This window comes from Anomaloglossus baeobatrachus, chromosome 6, assembly GCF_048569485.1.
Source record: "Anomaloglossus baeobatrachus isolate aAnoBae1 chromosome 6, aAnoBae1.hap1, whole genome shotgun sequence".
Classification (NCBI taxonomy): Eukaryota; Metazoa; Chordata; class Amphibia; order Anura; family Aromobatidae; genus Anomaloglossus; species Anomaloglossus baeobatrachus.
In genome coordinates, this window is record NC_134358.1 from 441,719,434 (window position 1) to 441,740,175 (window position 20,742).

The 20,742-nt window shown below is 44.7% G+C and overlaps 1 protein-coding gene across 3 annotated transcripts in view; it reads right to left on the minus strand.

Moving 5' to 3' along the window:
• Positions 1-20,742, minus strand: part of CMTM8 (CKLF like MARVEL transmembrane domain containing 8) — a 168,776-nt gene that overhangs the window by 123,229 nt on the left and 24,805 nt on the right. The window contains exons 1-2 of one of the 3 annotated variants that reach the window (XM_075316643.1): positions 2,297-2,433; positions 952-1,097 (exon numbers count right to left, since the gene is read on the minus strand). In XM_075316643.1, coding sequence (XP_075172758.1) covers positions 952-1,092 — 141 coding nt within the window. In that variant the 5' untranslated portion in view covers positions 1,093-1,097; positions 2,297-2,433. Of the gene's footprint in view, positions 1-951; positions 1,181-2,296; positions 2,434-20,742 lie in introns of those variants that run through there. The other 2 variants (XM_075316645.1, XM_075316644.1) reach the window with 2 other exon arrangements.

Genomic DNA, 20,742 nt, shown 5'->3' on the forward strand with positions numbered 1-20,742 from the left:
GGCTACAGAGGACACTTGGTGATGTGGGAGTAGAGACAAGATGAGTAGAATTTTTTTAAAATTATTTATATTTTTTTAATTATGCATTAGAGACAGTCTCAGACCATATATACCAGGATGGGGGATATATATACCAGGATGAGGAACATATACTGTATATCAGGATGGGAGACATATATTAGGATGGGCCCAGGATGTGCAACATTTTTACTAGGATCGGCCCAGGATTGGATAAATATATACCAGGATGGGGACGTTATATACCATGTATACCAGGATGGGGAACATGTATACCAGGATGCGGACATATATACCAGTATGGGGACATATGTACCAGGATTGGGAACATTACTGCATAATGAAGGGGCAATTATCTGACCAAAGTCCGGAGGGGGGCCCAGGTCCAACTTTCGCACCGGGGCCCATCACACTCTAGTTACGCCACTGTAAGCAACAGTTAACTTGCGTAAAAATTGCAGAAAATTGAGCCACTGTCTGCCAGCCCGATTCTCTAGCGGAGAATGCAACAATCATTATTTATAGAATAAAATAATCAATTTTGAGCATTTTCATCTAGACAGAACTCATGGAGGGGAAGGAAGGAAGGATTTCTTAGCAATCACACATGAAAAGAAATGGAATAAAGGCTTCAGAATTACCCATTCATGAATGACGGTAATCAGCTGCTAAAAATCATTGGAACAGTAATAAGTATTTTGTGACGTACTTCTGCTTTTTTTAGTTGGAGCAGGATTAACCAGAAGATTTCCCTCCAAGATTATATATGGTATAATGCCTAGATCTACAAGGAACATTGTGAAATGATGATATCTGCTGAATAACACTACAATATTATATTAAACAAAAAAAACTTTACAAGTATACACAAATAATAGAATTATATTCCTACATTGACTGTAGATGCACACACAGGTGTGAGGTGATACTCACTATTTCTGCCAGAAGGAGAACTCCAGGTGGGCTCCAGAAGAAGCTCCTGTCATAGGACAGGCTGGTACTGCTGGAGAAAGCCTCACTGTAGGAGCTGCTGGTGGTGGTCACAGTGTTGGACCTGGGTCTCTCCTCTTCCATGGCTCCTACAGAAATTCAAGCAGAGTTAGAAGAGTTCCTTCTTCACATCTCCCTGACCTGGGGCACAGAGTGCACAATAATGACTATGCTGAACGCTTCCTGCCCAGGATAATTATGCCCAGAGCACAATGGAGCAGTGAGAGCTGCTGCCTGGCCTCCTCCTTCTCCAGGGGAGGATCTCAGGTAACATTCCTGATGCACATGGCAGGTCTGTGAAAGTACCTGTCCTCTCCTGCTGCAAAATATCATCCTCAAACTTGAAGGAAACAGATGGAGCAATGAAAGGAGATCGTGTAATGATAAAGTCCTTGCCCCAACAAGCTGCAGGAGGGTGATGCCACTTATCATACAAAGGTGGGCACTGGGAGCCTCTGCCCTTCTGAGCAGGCTGGGGCTTCCCTTCCTCCATGACAGGCTGCAGTAATCTCTGAGGCTGGAGGTCAGCTTTGTAGGGGCAGGTGGAGTGGAAAACAGGGATCTGCTCACTGGAGCAGAGATCCTGGACTACCAGCAGGCCACAGGGACCTGAGACTTCTTACCACTTTATTCACACAGTGCTGCCAATGCAATAATAGTCACAAATAATATTTTATTTTATGTTTTAAGTCTACAATCTCAAGATGAGTGTTTGTTGAGTTTTTGATGTTGCAGATTTGCTGCAGCCTGTCTGCACCCAGTATGTTATTTTGGTTACTTGTCCTTTTTTATTGCTTTTTTTACTTTTTACGCTGTGTTTTTTGCATATTTTTTAAATAAAGCTTATTTGTTTTTGACACCTTCTAATATTTGGCATTGACTCTATTGATAACGTCATATGTGGATTACAAGCATTTTTAGTGCGTATACGTTTTTACAACAGATTTTCCGCATTTAATGCAATTATATTGGGAAAATCAACACGTAAAACTCAGTGTACCCGCAAGAGAAATTGATATGTTGCGGGTCTGGAACATGCACCGCAGGTCAGATAACGCAGGGTAAAAGAAAGCCCAGCGGGCAGGAGCTTTCTATAAATCCCATCTACTGTGCTGGAACTGTAGGACGCTGCGTTTTTTTGCACAGTGAAAATATCCAGTGTCAAAACCTCTCCAAAAACTCATCATGGAAGCTTAACCCTATAATATAAAATGCTCATTACCAGTAGACCCGGGTCAGACAGATGCCAGCACCCACAGCTTCCGTAATGGAAATATTGTGGAATTACCTTGGGGATTTGCATTTGGAAAATCTGCAGAGGATTACAGTCGTCCGCATGGCTGGTACATCTTTCTATCTGAACATATTTCCTCTTCCTTCTGAGAAAGGTTTCATCATGGAGATAGAATGTTATTATACTGTGGATTCACCCTTGTCTATGTAGAGGAGTTAAATCCTCAGCAAAAGATTTCTGGTGTGTTTTTCTGCCACGTGTACCTACCCCAAGCGCTCAATCAGAAGGGCAAATATTTAATCTGTATTTGTTCCAATTCTACCTTGATCCATAAAACAAATTTAAAAGCAGCATGAAAACGCCATTCGTGTTTTCTTATAAAGTAACTTTTCTTTATACCAACTGCATTTTCAGAGACGCAGTACGCCCTAAAACATGGTGTATATCAAAATTATCTCTATTTATATGATATATTTCTATAAATGATGTGCTTGTTTCCATTAATTTTCTGGAGTGAATTTGTCCTTTTAGGGCTCATTCAGAAATCCATGCACATCGGTCCAATTTCAGGCTGCAATGCACGATCTGGCCTCGGGTTTCCCGAACTGAGCATGATCGCTTCATCGTGTATCTTTGAGACTGTGACTCTGGAGTCATAAGACCTGTAGCCAGTCTATGCACTGCGGTCCATGCTGCATGAGCCCTAAGGCCTCCATCACACATCCATGTCTCTGGTACATGTGATGTGTCATGTCTGTTTTCACACATAGCGGAGACACAGACTCCATGTTTTCACATGGACCGTGTGTCTGTGTGCACCACACAGCGACATGTCAGTTTTCTGCCGGGAGCACGGGTATCATACAGACCACACACTGATGTGATCCATGTTACATCAGTGTGACACGTACCGAAGAAAACACAGGTTACATAAAAATAAAGAATTTTTATACTTGACTGTCTCCAATGCTGCTGTCTCTGATGTTGCTTCCGGGTCTGCTCATTATGCTTGTGCATATTCACTGCACTGACTGCGGACCCAGAAGTAACAGCAGTGCCGGAGACAGGTAAGTATAGCAGCTCATGCTGTCCATGTGCTACCCGGATATCACATGGATAGCACAGGGCAGCACATGGAACACACACACACACACACACACACACACACACATAACCAACCATGCAAATGTTTGTGTTTTACACGGATGTGTGAAGGAGGCCTATTACAGAAGAAAATACTGATTGAATACGGATGTAAGAATGAAACAGTCAGGATACAATCTAAAAATAGACTAAATACTGACCACAAAATGCATCTACACATGAACAAAAACTGGTGTACTTGTTTTGTATATAATACAAAACTTCACAACCATATTTCAATACTCTCGTCTGACTAAGGCTATGTGCACACGCTGAGTATTTGGTTGCAGAAATTTCTGCACCAAATCTGCATCTCTTGGCAAGAAAAACGTTGCGCTTTTTCAGTGTGTTTTACTGCGTTTTCGGTGTGTTTTTTATGCATGGGATTTTCCAATGCATTTTTAATGGGTGCTGAAAGAATTGACATGAGGCAGTTTATTTTCTGCTGCAAATCTGCAAGGGAAAAAAGCAACATGTGTACAACACTTCAGGATTCTCATTGACTTTGCTGGCATAAGGGTAAGCGCACACAATCAGGACATGCTGCGTCCTGGACGCATCGTGTCCTCTCCTGCGGGGCCGTGAGTGCTCTCTGCAGGAAACCACAGTTGCTTGTGCCCACTATCAGGATTTGGGCAGCGGCAGACTTTCTCTCTGTTCTCCCTGTGGAGAACTCTTGTGGCTCCGCAGCATAAATTGACATGCTGCGGCTGAGGAAGCTGCTTCGCATGTGAATTTACACTGCGGGAAAACCAAACAAAATGGTCATGGGATTTCTATAATTCCCATCCACTGTGCTTGTACTGTACAACGCAGCGTTTTGGAAATTGTGAAAACACCCTGTACCCAAAATGCTATGAACACTGATTGTGGGCACGTAACCTGAGTATTTGCATTCAGTTTTATGAAAAACTGCACTCAAGAAGGCATCAAAAAGAGATAAAAACACAGTGTGTGCACATAGCCTAAAGCCTCTTTCAGGCATCCATGATTTATATCATATATAAAAACATGGACCATTGTTCATCAGTGTTTTGGAACTAAGTTTCATCAGTTTTCAATTTTTACCATCAGTGTTTTTTTCCCGAATGAAAGAAATATGAAAAAGATGAAAGTATGAAAAAAAATAAACAGTAAAACTTTTATTCACAAATAGAGATGAGCAGACCCGTTGAAATTCGGTTCGGTGGACTCAGACTTTAGATAAAGTTCGTTTTGGGATCCAGACTGGGCCTGAACCCCATTGGAAGTCACTTGTGTGGGATTTTCTAGTTATTAATAAAGTTATTTTAACAAACAGTTTTTTTCTTTGGTTGTTTAAATTCACAGATAACATCAATCCCATACCATTACCCTGATTGCCAGGGCAGTCGAGAAGAGTCGGGTTCAGTGCCAGAATTGGCACATCCAATGAATGCGCCACTTCTGGGGCAGCTGTGGGCTGCTATTTTGGACTGGGAATGGCCAAATAACTATGAGCCTTCCCAGCTTGATTATACCAGCCTCCAGCTGTCTGCTTTACCTTGACTGGTTAAGAAAAATGGGGGGACCATGTGTTTTAAAATTATTTAATTTAAAAAAAAAAAACAGCATGGGATCCCCTTTATTTTACATAAGCAGCAATCGTCATTTTTTTCCCTTTAATAATGTAGTTATTTGGACAAATAGCTGTACAAACTATCAATCATTTTTCTAGTTGTGCACAACTTTTATGCATAAAAACAAATTTATTTGACATTCATGGATCTTTTTCTAGTACCTGTCACATGGATGTCACACAGATGTCACACACCACACATGTCCACATAGATATGATAGCACAGAGATGAAACACAGATGACACAGGATCTTCCATGAATAAGATATAGCAGGTAGCTAATTGTCGAAACGCGTTGGATCTTTAACCTTGTATTCTGTGGATGTGACGCGCCCACGGGGTCTTGGGGAGGATTACTAGTCACTGGGCCGGTTAGGGATGTCACAGCAGTCAGGCCCAGTTTTGTGACCCTGGCGGTGTCAATAAAGATGGGGATGCGGATGATGGGAGTAGTAGTTATATGTGACACCACCTGTGGTATGTTGCCAGTTATTAGCCGCTGCAGCGGGAAGTCTCTCTTCTGGGGCAGATGGTGACACAGCTTGTCTGTCGCAGCTCTCCACAGGCAGAGCTAGGCCCCAGGGAGGATGGTGGGAGCAGTAGTCGCCTATGGCGCAGGGGTGCGATGATGGGAGTGCCGGCAATGATGGGACGACACAGAGGGTGCAGTTCAAGTTCTTTACTCACTGAAGTCACACTGCCTTTGGAGTGCCGTGTCCCACTGTGATGGCTCCAGCCAATCCCAGATAGTTCAGAGGTCAGGGCCGGTGTTTCCTTCTGTGTGTCCTTTCCAGTGGTCTTCCCTCCACCCCAGCTCCTGGGCCGTGGAACGAGTCATGGGTGCCTGCTGCACTCCCCACGAAACCTGGGATCCCCCTTATCCCAAGAACCCGGGTCGAACCTCCAGCTCCTGACCACAGGCCCCATTCTGTGCACTGTCTTGCGACGTCTCTTCCTGAGTCTGACCTGGCACTTGCTGTGCCTGGAGCTAACTGAATGCTGTGTGAGATGGCTCCTCACTTCCCCTGCAAGGGCCCCACCTCCCAGGTTGCTGAACTGGTGGACAAGAGGTCCCCTACCTTGTGATGGCCACCCCTGCCACCCACCCTGGCCCAGTCCCAGTGAAGGGGCTCCCATATTATGTGTTGGATGAATTATGGTGGTTTACTAGCGATGATCTCCTCCGTATCCGAGACAAATACTGCACCCCTGGTAAGGTGCACTACCCTGTGGCACCTGAAGAGGCAGGGGCGACACACACCCCAACAGCGAATCCCAGCACGTCCGCGGGCTGGAAATAAAGCAATACAGTGGAAACTGCAAAATTTTGATTATGCTGGAAATCATGAACATTTCTTCCCTTTATGGGAAGCATGGCTTCGTAAATGTTACAAACTTTCACATACATCACAGTACAACAAGTAAAATCTTTGACACTGTAAAACACATAAAACATTGGTTCTCAGCACAAGAAATTCACTTTGTGCAATAAACATTCCCTTTGGCATAAAATTTTCACTTTTGCATAAAACTTTCACTTTTGCATAAAACTTTTCTTTGGCATTAAACTTGCTCTTTTGCACCTTGCATCCCTCCGACCAAGTGCAATAAATTTAGCAGCAACAATATGGGGGACCTGCCTTGAACCCCAAATGTAGACTCTGGGCATGCTCTCAGAGCGTTCCAGACCCTGCTTTACCTCTTCAACACGCTTTTTGAGTCATGATATTTCTGGTAGGGAGCAAAACAGGTGCTAATTATTTACAGGGTAGTCCTGGCCACACCTAGTCCAGTGGCCCAGATGTCCATCCAACCCACGCAAAAAAAGGAAAAAAAAAACCAAAACATTATCAGTAAACATCTTTAACTTTCTACATTACTTTAATTGCTGTTAGACATTCTTATTGCTTGTCTGCAGGCATGTGGCTTCCCAACTGAGGGCAGTCCATGCACCCTTGCAAGCTCAGGCCCAGAGTCTGTGTCCCCTGGTCGCAGGACACGGTGTTTGTTGTGCTGTCGAGGGCAGGTTCCTGGCCTGATGCGCACTCCAGTGCAACTTCCAGATGTTGGCACATCCTGAGTCCCTCTGTGCAGTCATCCCATGCTCTGCCAGCTCCTGGGGAGACGGGACCCTGGGGCACTTTGGTAAGTTTTGTTTCTCTTCTGTAGCTGTAGGGGGCGGGCACAGCTTTTCACACCATGCTGCAACCCAGCCCACAATGGCACGACCCATTGTTTCCCGTGTGCCGCGTGCTTAATGGCGGGTGCTGTTTTCTGATGACGCCATTTGCACAGTCTTTTTTACGCACTCTTCAAGGCGCACAGTACCCGTTGAAGCGGGCACGAAATCCTGTTCATGACGCCAAGTTGAGGCGCACACCAGATCTTGGGGACAGTTACTCGACACCAGGCCGGTTTGGGATGTCACAGCGGCCAAGCAGTTTCGTGACCCCGGCGGTGTCAATAAAGACAGGGATGGGGATAATGGGAGTAGTAGTTATTCGTGACGCCACCTGTGGTATGCGGCCAGTTATCAGCCGCCGCTGTGGAAAGTCTCTCTTCTGGGGCAGATGGTGACGTAGCTTGGGTGTTGCAGCTCTGCACAGGCAGAGCTAGGCGTAAAAGGCAGAGCAAGGCCCTAGGGAGGCTGGGGTGAGTAGTAGTCGCTTATGGCGCAGGGGCGCGATGATGGGAGTGCCGGCAATGATGGGACGACACAGAGAGTACAGTTCAAGTTCTTTACGCTGTGATGGGCTCCAGCTGATCCCGGATAGTTCACAGGTCAAGCCGGTGTTTCCTTTTGTGTGTCCTTTCCAGTGGTCTGCCCTCCACCCCAGCTCCTGGGTCGTGGAACGGGTCATGGGTGCCTGCTGCACTCCCCGCAAACTCTGGGATCCCCCTTCTTCCTAAGAACCCAGGTCGAGCCTCCAGCTCCTGACCACAGGCCCTTTTCTGTGCAGTGTCTTGTGACATCTCTTCCCGAGTCGGACCTGGCGCTTGCTGCGCCTGGAGCTAACTGAATGCTGTGTGAGATGGCTCCTCACTTCCCCCAGGTGCCCCGCCTCCCGAGTTGCTGAAGTAGTGGGAAAGAGGTCCCATACCTTGTGATGGTCACCCCTGGCACCTACCATGGCCCAGTCCCAGTGAAGGGGCTCCCGTGTTATGTGTTGGATGAATTATGGTGGTGTACCAGTGATGACCTCCTCCGTATCCAAGATGAATACTGCACCCCTGGTGAGATGCAGTACCCTGTGACACCTGAAGCTGAATTTTTGCAATAAAATGGAATTTTTACACATCCATGCCTGCGGTCCGCTGGATTTGCTTCTATAAATAGATTCTATTAAGCCTGAACCTGGGATATTCCATGCAGACATCATGAGACACCCTAGACTTGGAATGTGGTGAGCTGAATATTTGTGTGTATGAACAGATGACACACACGTACACACAAATAGTCACACTGACTGACGAAATGGACTGTGCAACATGTGCATTTTTTTAAATTTGTGAAGGAGGCCTTAAATGTATAGTGGACAAAACTAGCACATGCTACTCATGTGCACTAGTGATGAGTAGTGATGAGCACTCACTACCATGCTCAGGTGTTTGGTACTCGTAACGTTATATGACCCTTGGAAAGGGCTCAACTCGTTTACCGAGTATAATGGAAGTTTATGGGGAACTTGAGCATTTTTCTGAAAAATCTTATGGAAAAATGCGCAAGGTCCCCATAGACTTCCATTATACTCGGTAAATGAGTCAAGCAGTTCCAAGTGTCAAAATAGTACTCGAGCATGATAACAGTGTAAATTTGGTGTGCCCGCTAAATAACTTAACACACAGTCATTAAGGTTTAAACTGCTGGCAACAAAAGTGAGTATGCCCCTTAGTGAAAATGGTCAAATTGTGCTCAATTAGCCTTTTTCCCTCACATGACTCATTAGTGTTACAAGGTGAGAATGGGGAGCAAGTGTGGTAAATTTGGTGTTATTGCTCCCACACTCTCTCATACTGGTCAGTGGAAATTCAACATGGCACCTCATGGCAAAGAATTCTCTCAGGATCTGAAAAAAGCAATTGTTGCTCTACATAAAGATGGCCTAAAGGCCACTTTACATGGTGCGATCTCACTAGCGAGATCGCTAGCGAGCGTACCCACCCCCTCGGTTGTGCATCACGGGCAAATCGCTGCCCGTGGCGCACGAGATCGCCCGGGCCCATCACACTACTTACCTGCCTAGCGACGTCACTGTGACCGGCGAACCGCCTCCTTTCTAAGGGGGCGGTTTGTTCGGTGTCACAGCAACGTCACTAAGCGGCCGCCCAATAGAAGCGGAGGGGCGGAGATGAGCGGGACGAACATCCCGCCTAACTCCTTCCTTCCTCATTGCGGGCGGCCGCAGGTAAGGTGAGGTTCCTCGTTCCTGCAGTGTCACACATAGCGATGTGTGCTGCCACAGGAACGACAAACAACATCGTACCTGCAGCAGCAACGATATTTGGGAAATGGACAGCGTGTCAACGATCAACGATAAGGTGAGTATTTTTGATCGTTAGCGGTCGCTCGTACGTGTCACATGCAACGACGTCGCTAACGAGAATGGATGTGTGTCACGAATTCCGTGACCCCCAACGACATCTCATTAGCGATGTCGTTGCGTGTAAAGCGGCCTTAAGCGATGAGATTGCCAATACCCTGAAACTGAGCTGCGTGCTGGTGGCCAAGACCATGCAGTGGTTTAACAAGACAAGTTTTATTCTGAACAGGCTTCACCATAGTCAACCGATATAGTTGAGAACACATGCTCAGCGTCATATCCAGAGGTTGTCTTTTCAAAATAGACGTATGAGTGCTGCCAGCATTGCTGCAGTGGTTATAGAGGTGGGGGATCAGCCTGTCAGTGCTCAGAACATACACCACACACTGCATGAAATTAATCTGCATGATTTTTGTCCCAAAGGCAAGCCTCTTTTAAAGATGATTCACTTTTGTGATATACTGTACGTCGATAAGTGTGTTGTGTGTTATACATATAGACAGCGTACAGACTGAAAATATATTCATGGGAACTTGGCGTCCCTGTTCAGTATCTGATGTAAATATTTAGCTTCTTAGGCCACGTGTGCACTAGTGTAATGACAAAAATTTTTTTTTCATGAAACCAATTGCAATCGAGGAACTTTTATGGGTAATGTAAGAATAAGTATTGCTTTTTTTTGTTTTTTAAAAAAAGTTCCCCCTTTCATTCAAATGAAATAAGGCAAAAATTATTTTTTCCCCCCAAAAAAGAACATGCAATTTTGCATTATTGAAACGATAATAGTAATAACTAAGCAACTTTTATTATTCGTTTTTTAACAAATACGGTATAAAACAGTTAATTATAAGTACAATATGTACAAAAGAAGTGTTTAAAAATGATTTTTTCCTATGAATTTTAGATTCAAAAATTCAATTTTTTTCGATTTCGCATGTAGTTCCTCCATCAGTTTTACAGCACGTTCAGCATTTTGGTTAGATCTGGGAATGTCAATTAATGACTCCTCGACCAACCAGTGCGCCTTCAAACACTTAATTGCTTTCTTGCACTTTGTCTTGGTGAGTGAGGTTAACCCCTTCACGACCGTGGGCAGTAAAATTACGTCCTATTTTAACGTGACTTAACGACCAGGGACGTAATTTTACTGCCTAAACTTCATTTGATTGCCGTGGCCATAGCAACGGCTTTCAAATGATGTCCCCTGCTGTTTCTTACAGCAGGGGACCTTTGCTTGACCCCAGGGGGGGTGGCATCGCAACCCCCCATCGACGATCGTTGTGATTGGCTGTTCAAATCTGAACCGCCAACCACAACATTCGCACTGATTTCGGCAAAAATAATGCCCGAACAAGTGCGATACTATGAGATCCTGCTATGATCTATTGTAGCAGCTGCAGCAGACCATAGGTGGATCTCAAACATGCCGCCCCCAGCCCCTGCAGCACTGATTGGAGCGATCGTGCTATGACGCGCAATCGCTCCAATCAGTGTGCAGTGGGGCGGTCTGATCTGCAGGTGGCCGCCCTCCCCAGGCCTGTGCTGGTCTGGGGAGCCTCCCCCAACATGTCTGCAGCGTGGAGTGGCTGGTACTTGTGGTACCACGCCACCGCTGCCACCGCTAATGTCACCATCTTCTTGCCTGCTCCACGTGAGTATTGCACTATTCTTCCAGCCCGTGCGCGCTCCCGTTATGGCCCCTGCCCGTGCCCCTCTGCTCTCCCCCTCCCCTCTGCTCTCCCCCTCCCCTCTCCCCTTGATGTCCTCTTACCTGCCTTCACCGGGTCGTCCGATTTCTTCACTGGCCCAGTCACATCTGCCTCCATCTCTGGGTCCTTCCTGGGTCTTCTGCTGATCTGTCCAACGTCCTGCCTGCTGCTGCTGTACAGCTGTCTATCTCGCTTGCCTTCTGTTCCTCCTGCTACTCCTCTGGGTACTGTGAGTATAACTTTTTTTTTTTCCCTGTATCCTGTCCATTTTTACACCTCATCTGTCCGTGCGTCCCGCCGAGCACTGATCACGGATGCAGATAACGGATCTGCATCCCTGCTCAATTTTTGGCGTGACTTTTTTCTGTATCCGCGACGCTTTTTGTATCGCATCCATCCGTGCGTCTCGCCAAGCGCTGATCAGGGATGCACATAACAAATCTGCATCCCTGCTCAATTTTTGGCGTGACTTTTTTCCGTATCCGTGACGCTTTTTGTATCACATCTGTCCGTGCGTCCCGCCGAGCGCTGATCAGGGATGCACATAACGGATCGGCATCCCTGCTCAACTTTTGGCGTGACCTTTTTTCGTATTCGCGATGCTTTTTGTATCGCATCCATCCGTGCGTCACGCCAAGCGCTGATCAGGGATGCACATAACAAATCTGCATCCCTGCTCAATTTTTGGCGTGTCTTTTTCTTTATTTCCGTATCACCACCGCTTTTTGTATCCCATCCAAATGTGCGTCCTGCAGCGGTCGATCAGTGCACCGCGTCTGTGCGTTTGAAAAGTCAACTGGCGTTCCTTCTCTTCTGAGCCCCACCATACGCCCAAACAATTTATTTCCACCACATATGAGGTATCTGCGTACTCAGGAAAAATTGCACAATACGTTTTATGGTGCAGTTTTTCCTGATACCGTTGTAAAAAAAAAAAAGCTACCTGGTTGATGCAAAAATTTTGTAGTAAAAAAAAAAAAAAAATGTCACGGTTCAACGTTATCAACTTTTGTGGAGCCCCTGGGGGTGCAAGGGGCTCACCAAACATCTATATAATTTCCTTGAGGGGATGGGGTCACTTGTGAGGGAGCTCCACTGTTTAGGCACCATAGGGGGTCTCCAAACATGACATGGCGTCCGCTAATGATTCCAACCAATTTTGCTGTCAAATGGTACGCTTTCTCTTCTGAGCCCTGCCATGCGCCCAAACAATTACTTTCCACCACATATGAGGTATCGTCGTACTCAGGAGAAATTGCACAATACGTTTTATGGTACATTTTTTCCTGATACCCTTGTGAAAAAAAAGCTACGTGGTTCAAGTAACAGTTTTGTGGTGAAAAAAAAAAATTGTATTCATGGCTCAACATTATCAACTTGTGTGGAGCCCCTTGGGGCTCGCTAAACATCTAGATAAATTCCTTGAGGGGTCTAGTTTCCAAAATGGGGTCACTTGTGGGGGAGATCCATTGTTTAGGCACCTCAGGGGGGTCTCCAAATGCAACATTACGTCAGCTAATGATTCCTACCAATTTTGCTGTCAAATGGTGCTCTTTCTCTTCTGAGCCCCGCCATGCGCCCAAACAATTACTTTCCACCACATATGAGGTATCATCGTACTCAGGAAAAAATGCACTATAAATTTCATGGTGCATTTTTTACTGATACCCTTGTGAAAAAAAAGCTACCTAGTTGAAGCAACAGTTTAGTGATAACAATTTTATTTTTTTCTTTTCACGGCTCAACGTTATAAACTTCTGTGAAGCCCACAGGTGTTCAAAGTGCACACCAAACATCTAGAAAAATTATTTGAAAGCTCTAGTTTCCAAAATGCGGTCACTTTTGGGGGAGCTCCATTGTTTAGGTACCTCATGGGGTCTTCAAACCCGACATGGCGTCCGCTAATGAGTGCAGCTAATTTTGCAGTCAAAAATTCAAATGGCGCTCCTTGCCTTCCGAGCCCTGCCGTGTGCCCAAACATTTGATTTCCACCACATATGGGGTATCTGCGTACTCAGGAGAAAATGCACAATACATTTTATGGTGCATTTTTTCCTGATACCCTTGTGAAAAAAAAAGCTACCTAGTTGAAGCAACAGTTTTGTGGTAAAAAAAAATGTTTTTCTTTTCACAGCTCAACGTTGTAAACTTCTGTGAAGCCACCAGAGGTTCAAAGTGCTCACCAAACATCTAGAAAAATTATTTGAGGGCTCTAGTTTCCAAAATGGGGTCACTTGTTGGGTAGCTCCATTGTTTAGGCACCTCGGGGTCTTCAAACCCGACATGGTGTCCGCTAATGAGTGCAGCTAATTTTGCAGTCAAAAATTCAAATGGCGCTCCTTGCCTTCCGAGCCCTGCCGTGTGCCCAAACATTTGATTTCCACCACATATGGGGTATCTGCGTACTCAGGAGAAAATGCACAATACATTTTGTGGTGAATTTTTTCCTGATACCCTTGTGAAAACATAAGCTACCTAGTTGAAGCAACAGTTTTGTGGTAAAAAAATTTTTTTTTCTTTTCACGGCTCAACGTTATAAACTTCTGTGAAGCCCCCAGAGGTTCAAAGTGCTCACCAAACATCTAGAAAAATTATTTGAGGGCTCTAGTTTCCAAAATGGGGTCACTTGTGGGGTAGCTCAATTGTTTAGGCACCTCAGGGGGTCTTCAAACCCGACATGGCGTCTGCTAATGAGTGCAGCTAATTTTGTGTTCAAAAATTCAAATGGCGCTCCTTCCCTTTCGAACTCTGCCGTGCACCCAAACAATTGATTTTTACCACATATGGGGTATCAGCGTACTCAGGAGAAAATTCACAATAAATTGTAGGGTGCACTTTCTCTTTTCTCCCTTGTGAAAATTTAAAATTTTATGGCTAAAGTAACATTTTTGTGTTAAAAAGTAAAATTTTCATTTTTTCCTTCCACATTGCTTTGGTTGCTGTGAAGCACCTAAAGGGTTAATAAACTTCTTGGATGTGGTTTTGAGCAGAATGAGGGGTGCAGATTTTAGAATGGGGTCACTTTTGGGTATTTTCTGTCACCTAGGCCTCTCAAAGTCACCTCAAATGTGATGTGGTCCCTAAAAAAAATTTGTTTGTAAATTTTGTTGGAAAAATGAGAAATTGCTGATGAACTTTGACCCCTTCTAACGGAAAAAAATTTTGTTTCGAAAATTGCGCTGATGTAAAGTAGACATGTGGGAAATGTTATTTAGTAACTATTTTGTGTGACATATCTCTCAGATTTATGGGCATAAATTTTCAAAATTTGAAATTTTCAAAATCTTTGCAAAATTTCCTAAATTTTCACAAATAAACGCAAAAAATATTGGCCTAAATTTACCACTGACATGAAGTACAATATGTCACGAAAAAACAATCTCAGAATCACCAGGATCCGTTGAAGCGTTCCAGAGTTATAACCTGTCAAAGTGACACTGGTCAGAATTGCAAAAAATGGCCCGGTCATTAGGGTGTTTTAGTGGCCGGGGGTGAAGGGGTTAACAGTTCATTGAAGGACGCTTTGTTGTAGTGTTGCGACTGGAACCAGGCATTTGCCCATTCATAGCAGATGAAGTCGCATGCTATACCGAGGACGCGGCGCTACTCTGGTATCAGAAAAAATGCTATATCAGCATATACAGCTCGCGAGTTCAATCTTGCCATGTGCAGGTTTGGGAGTTTCTTCCAACTGATTCGAGGCCAACGTGATGTTGTTTTGTAATGACGTTATGCCTGACATAGTTCATATAAGAACTTGAAATCATCTCGCCATCTAGGATTCTCGCCTGTGTTGACATCATCTGTTGCAACTTGGTGGTAATCAATCTGAAGTGAGGCATAGTTTTCTGTTAATTTGTCAATGAAGAAATAATTGTGTTCTGGTTTCTTCGTTGACTCTGGAATAAGGAAATTCATGACGTGCTTCAGTAGGAGGTCGAGTACATGGTGTTGACAGCCAATGTATTGTGGCTTCTGAAAGCCCTTTCTCAAGACATCATCCTGTATCAGCGATAGAATCCCGTTCAAACGACCAGTATTTACTGCTGCCGTGTCGCAGATTATCATGCGAATATTTTCCCACGCGTCGTATTCATCAATTAGCTGATGATATTCCTTGTGAATAGCCGTGGCAGAACCATTCTCACATTTCAGAATACCGAGTTTGATTTCGGTTGTGGTATTTTTCAGCAGAACTACTTGATACTCTTCCCCTTGGATTCTTTTACCATCGAAGTGGAGACAATAGGCATCTTTGCTTTGAAGTTTTTCAAAAATGTTGGTTTTCATTTTCTGTCCTTCTGAGATTATTCGTCTCCAGAACAACTTAGAAAGATATTTTCTTTATAGATCAAAAACAATATTAAATTAAGATTTTTATATTGATTAAAGTATTAATGAATATTTTAATCAATATAATCTCTATGTTTTACCTTTGATTGATCTTTACTTGAAGAAACTATTATGGTCAAAATATCGTATTAAATTCCTCAAACAAATTATGATATTTGTCTCACTTTCTTTTTATATCTTTCACTGAACTACCAGACCTACCCCTTTACGCACTCTTTCTTATCAACATTTACTTTCTTATTTTCTTTCCCAATATTACTTAGAAATCTATAAACATTTACACTATTTATTTATTACGATAATTTTATCACTTATTCACTTCATATACACTTTTTAAATTAAAAAACTTATTCACAGTAAAATTCACTTTCTAGTATCCAAGATGGCTGCCTGACTCCAAATGTACCACATGCTTTTCAATTCTTTCAGCTCTTCTTAGGCTGGACTCACACGAGCGTATGGCATCCGATGCGAGAGCATCGGATGCGATATGCTAATGTCCCCCGGCTCAGGCTCTGCTGCGAGTGTGAGCCGGGTGTCATGCGACTGTAACCCGATCTTGCGATCGGGTCACAGCTGTGAAGCTGAGTGCGGGCGCTGCGGAGGAGAGGGAGGGGTTAATCCTCCCATCTCCTCCACTGTCAGCCTGTGCGTAGATCGCACTGCACTGGGATAACATCCGAGTGCAGTCCGATGTATCTCTCGCATCCATTCACTTGAATGGGTGCGAGAGATACGGCGGTAGCAGCAAAACGCAGCATGCTGCCGCTTTTCTCGCATCCAGAATCTGGATGCGAGAAAGGCTGACCAACAGCTCAACCTCATTGCCTAACATTGGTCAGAGTGCAATGCAAGAATTTCTCGCATTGCACTCGTCCGATTTTCACGCTCGTGTGAGCGTACCCTTATAGCACATGTTTGTAAGGCTAGATCTAACTTTTAACCCCTTCACGACCGGCCGATTTTTCGCTTTCCGTTTTTTTTTTCGCCATTCTTTTTCTGAGAGACGTAACTTTTTTATTTTTCAGTCAATATGGTCATGTGAGGGCTCATTTTTTGCGGAACGAACAGTACTTTTAAATGAAATCCTCAGTTTTACCATATAGTGTACTGGAAAACGGCAAAAAAATTCCAAATGCAGAAAAATTGCAAAAAAAGTGCAATAGCACTATGGTTTTTGAGATATTTTATTCACTATGTTCATTATATGGTAAAACTGATGTGTGGGTGTGATGCCTCAGGTCAGTGCGAGTTCGTAGACACCAAACATGTAAAGGTTTACTTTTATATAAGCAGTTAAAAAAAATCGGAAGTTTGTCCGAAAAAAGTGGCACACGTTTTACGCCATATTCCGTGACCCGTAGCGTTCTAATTTTTTGGGATCTATGGCTCAGTGATGGCTTATTTTTTGCGTCTCGAGCTGACGTTTTTAACGGTACCATTTTTGCGTAGATGCTACGTTTTGATCGCCTGTTATTGCATTTTGCGCAAAAGTTGTGGCGACAAAAAAACGTCGTTTTGGCGTTTGGAATTTTTTTGCCGCTACACCGTATACTGATCAGATTAATTGATTTTATATTTTGATAGATCGGGCGTTTCTGAACGCAGTGATACCAAATGTGTGTATATTTTTTATTTTTTTAACCCTTTAATTTTCAATGGGGCGAATGGGGGGTGATTTGAACTTTTAGGTTTTTTTGTTTTTTTTTAAAACTTTTTTTTTAACTTTTTTTTTATTTTACTAGTCCCCCTAGGGGGCTATTGCGATCAGCATTCCGATCGCTCTGCAGTATCTACTGATCACAGCTACAAGGCTGTAAACAGCAGATACACTTTCTTTCTCTTTAGCTGTGCCGCGGGCACAGCGAAAGTGAAAGCAAGTCAGGTGTAGTACAGGAGTCATCACATGACCCTGTGCTACCATGACAACTATCGGGAGTCACGTGATCGCGTCACGTGACTTCCGGTATCGGCGGTAAGTAAAATTTTATCGCGATCGCGCTTATAATGGCGCTGTCACATATTGACAGCGCCATATAAGGGGTTAAACGGCACGAGCAGATAACGATTCTGCTCATGCCTAGCAGGCACACATCTCAGCTATGAAAATCAGCTGAGATGTGTGCCGATCGCAGCATGATGCTGCCGGCAGACCGCAGGCAGTAAGGTTATGACATTTAGGACGTAATTTTACTGCCCGCGGTCGTGAAGGGGTTAAAGAAAACGTTAAATATAAATTTTTAATGGGTAACAATTAAAAATGTCATATTTTCACTAGATTATTCTTATTCTAGATGTTCTAAATTATTCCTGAATATTCTAAATCATTCCAGAATCTTCAAAAAAGTAAAACACGAAAAATCGTTTTTTTGAAAATTTTGAAATGAAAAAGAGGGGGAACTTTTTTGAATATTTCACAAATTTGTTGATACTAATGTCATTTGAATGCAATTGTTCCTCGAATGTAAGGGATTTCATTTTCGTTTTGCAAAATTTTTAAAACAGTCATCACACCAGTGTGCACACCATTATTTAGTGAGTTTTTACCTTAGTATTTGTAACCAAAACCAGGAGTGGGTGATAGATGCAGAAGTGGTGACGTGTCTCTATTAGGCTGGAATCACACTTGTGCGTGTAAAATCAGTCCGAGTCTCATGCTAGAAAGTAGCATGAGCTCTGTTCAAGTCTTGATCCGTGTGCAATGCAACAGCAATGCGATTCTGTGATTTTTCAATTGATTGTAGTCCGTGTGCAAGCCGTGTTTGATGCGTATGTTATCCGTTTTTATTCTCAGCAGCTATGTCATCTGCCATTCAGCTCTGCTACATGGCCGCTGACAGCAGACACAGACAGAGCCGCATGATCAGAATGAAGTTGGATGAATTTCACGCGACTTCATTGTCATCCCGCGGCTCTGTTTGTGTGTCGTGGCCTGATTTTTGGTCACCGGTGAAGGTCTCACCGGTGACCGCAAATCCCCTGAGTGATTGAAGTGATCTGCTCTATCAGCGGTGCTGTCACTGTGGTTACCCGCGGCCACAGCTGAACTCCTCCCGCTGAGATCTGTGGCCGCGGGTAACCTGAGTGACATCATTGCTGATAACGCGACTCACTTCAGTCGCTGTGGGGAGCTCACAGAGAGCGGTCGTGGTCTGTGACCGCTCTCTGTCAGCTTCTGATGTAGCAGAGCTGAAAGCGTCGTGGGACCTCTGTGGATTACGCCGGACCTGGAGGGGTATTTGGGGACTTGATAAAGTGGTGAAAGAGGGTGGTTTTTTTCTCATTTATTTCAAATAAGGGATTTTTGGGTGTATATCTTTATTTTCTTTAACTTACAGGTTAATCATGGAAGGTATCTCGGGGACATGCCTGCCATGATTAATCTAGGACTTAATGGCAGCTATGGGCTGCTGCCATTAACTCCTTATTGCCCCGATTGCCACCGCACCAGAGCAATTCGGGATGAGGCGGGTACAGTCCCGGGACTGTCGCATCTAATGAATGCGGCAACTCCGGGCGGCTGCTGGCTGATATTTTTAGGGTGGTGGGCTCCCCATAATGTGGCGCTCCCCATCCTGACAATACCAGCCTCCAGCCGTATGGCTTTACCCTGGCTGGTATGAAAATTGGGGGGAACCACACGCCATTTTTTTAAATTATTTATTTAATTAATTTACTGCACGATATAGACCTGCCCACCGGCGGCTGTGATTGGTTGCAGTGAGACAGCTGTCACTCAGTGTGGGGGCGTGTCTAACCAACCAATCATAGGCGCCGGTGGGCGGGTAAAGCAGTGAATACTAGATGGAATAATGAGCGGCCGGCTTTTTCAAAAGAGGAAAAGCCGCCGGAGCTTTGTGACAGCCGTGCAGCGCCACACCGCCGGTGCTCGGGGATCGGTGAGTATGAGAGAGGGGGTGGGGAGAGCGTTAGACAGACAGAGAGATAGAGACCGACGACAGGGAGACAGAGAGACCGACAGAGAGACAGACCGACTGACATAGATAGAAATTGACCAACATTGACAGACCTCCCTCATTTCCAGTGCTTTCTGCAATATGCGATAAATGTATTTAGAAAAACGCATGTCACTAGGATGGTGTGTGTGCCATCCGTGTGACATCCGTTTTTTTCAACGCACCAATAGAGTTTCATTGGGGAGATGCGCGATAAACTCACCAAAACGCAGCATGCTGCGATTTTTTTTCTCAGTCCGATTATACTTTTCCTCTGATTGTTTCACTACTGGTTTTGACTTAGGCTATGTGTCCACGGTAGAATGTACCTGCGGACTTTTCTGCCTGAAAATCCGCGACTTTCGCGGCAAATCCGCACCCGCGGATTTGCCGCGGATTTTGATGCAGATTTTTTTTTTTTTCCCATTCTATACCCAAATCCGCACCAAAATCCGCAACAAACAATTGACATGCTGCAGATTTTTCCGGATCAAAATCCGCGGCAAATCCGCAGCGGAAAAATCCGCAGCATGGACACAGCATTTCCAAAATGCCATTAAAATGGCTTGGAAGTGCCGCTGCTGCAGATTTTCGGCAAATCCGCGGTAAATCCGCAGCGTGGGCACATAGCCTAAAGGTGGCTTTACACACTGCAACATCTCAAACGACATCGCTGTAACGTCACTGGTTTTGTGACGTAATAGCGACCTCCCCAGCAACATTGCAGTGTGTGAAACACATCAGCGACCTGGCCCCTGCTGTGAAGTTGCTGATCGCTACAAATCGTTCAGGACCATTCTTTGGTCCTTTGTTTCCCGCTGTGCAGCAAAGTCTCAGTGTGTAAAGGGGACTTAAAGCTGGGTTTACACACTGAGACTTTCTAGCGATCCAACCTGCGATCTCAACCTAGCCGGGATCGCTACAAAGTCTCTGGTGAGCTGTCAAACAGGCAGACTTGGCCAACGACCTAACAGCGATCCGGACCTGCAGAGCGACTAGCTGGTCGTTGGGGACGTGTCAAAAAAGCAAGTGAACTTCACCCGACTTCATTTAATGCCGCGCGGCTCTGTCTGTGTGCCGTGTAAATAAATAAATAATTAAAAAATCCGGCGTGCGGTCCCCCCCCTATTTTAATACCAGCCAGATAAAGCCATACGGCTGAAGGCTGGTATTCTCAGGATGGGGAGCCCCACGTTATGGG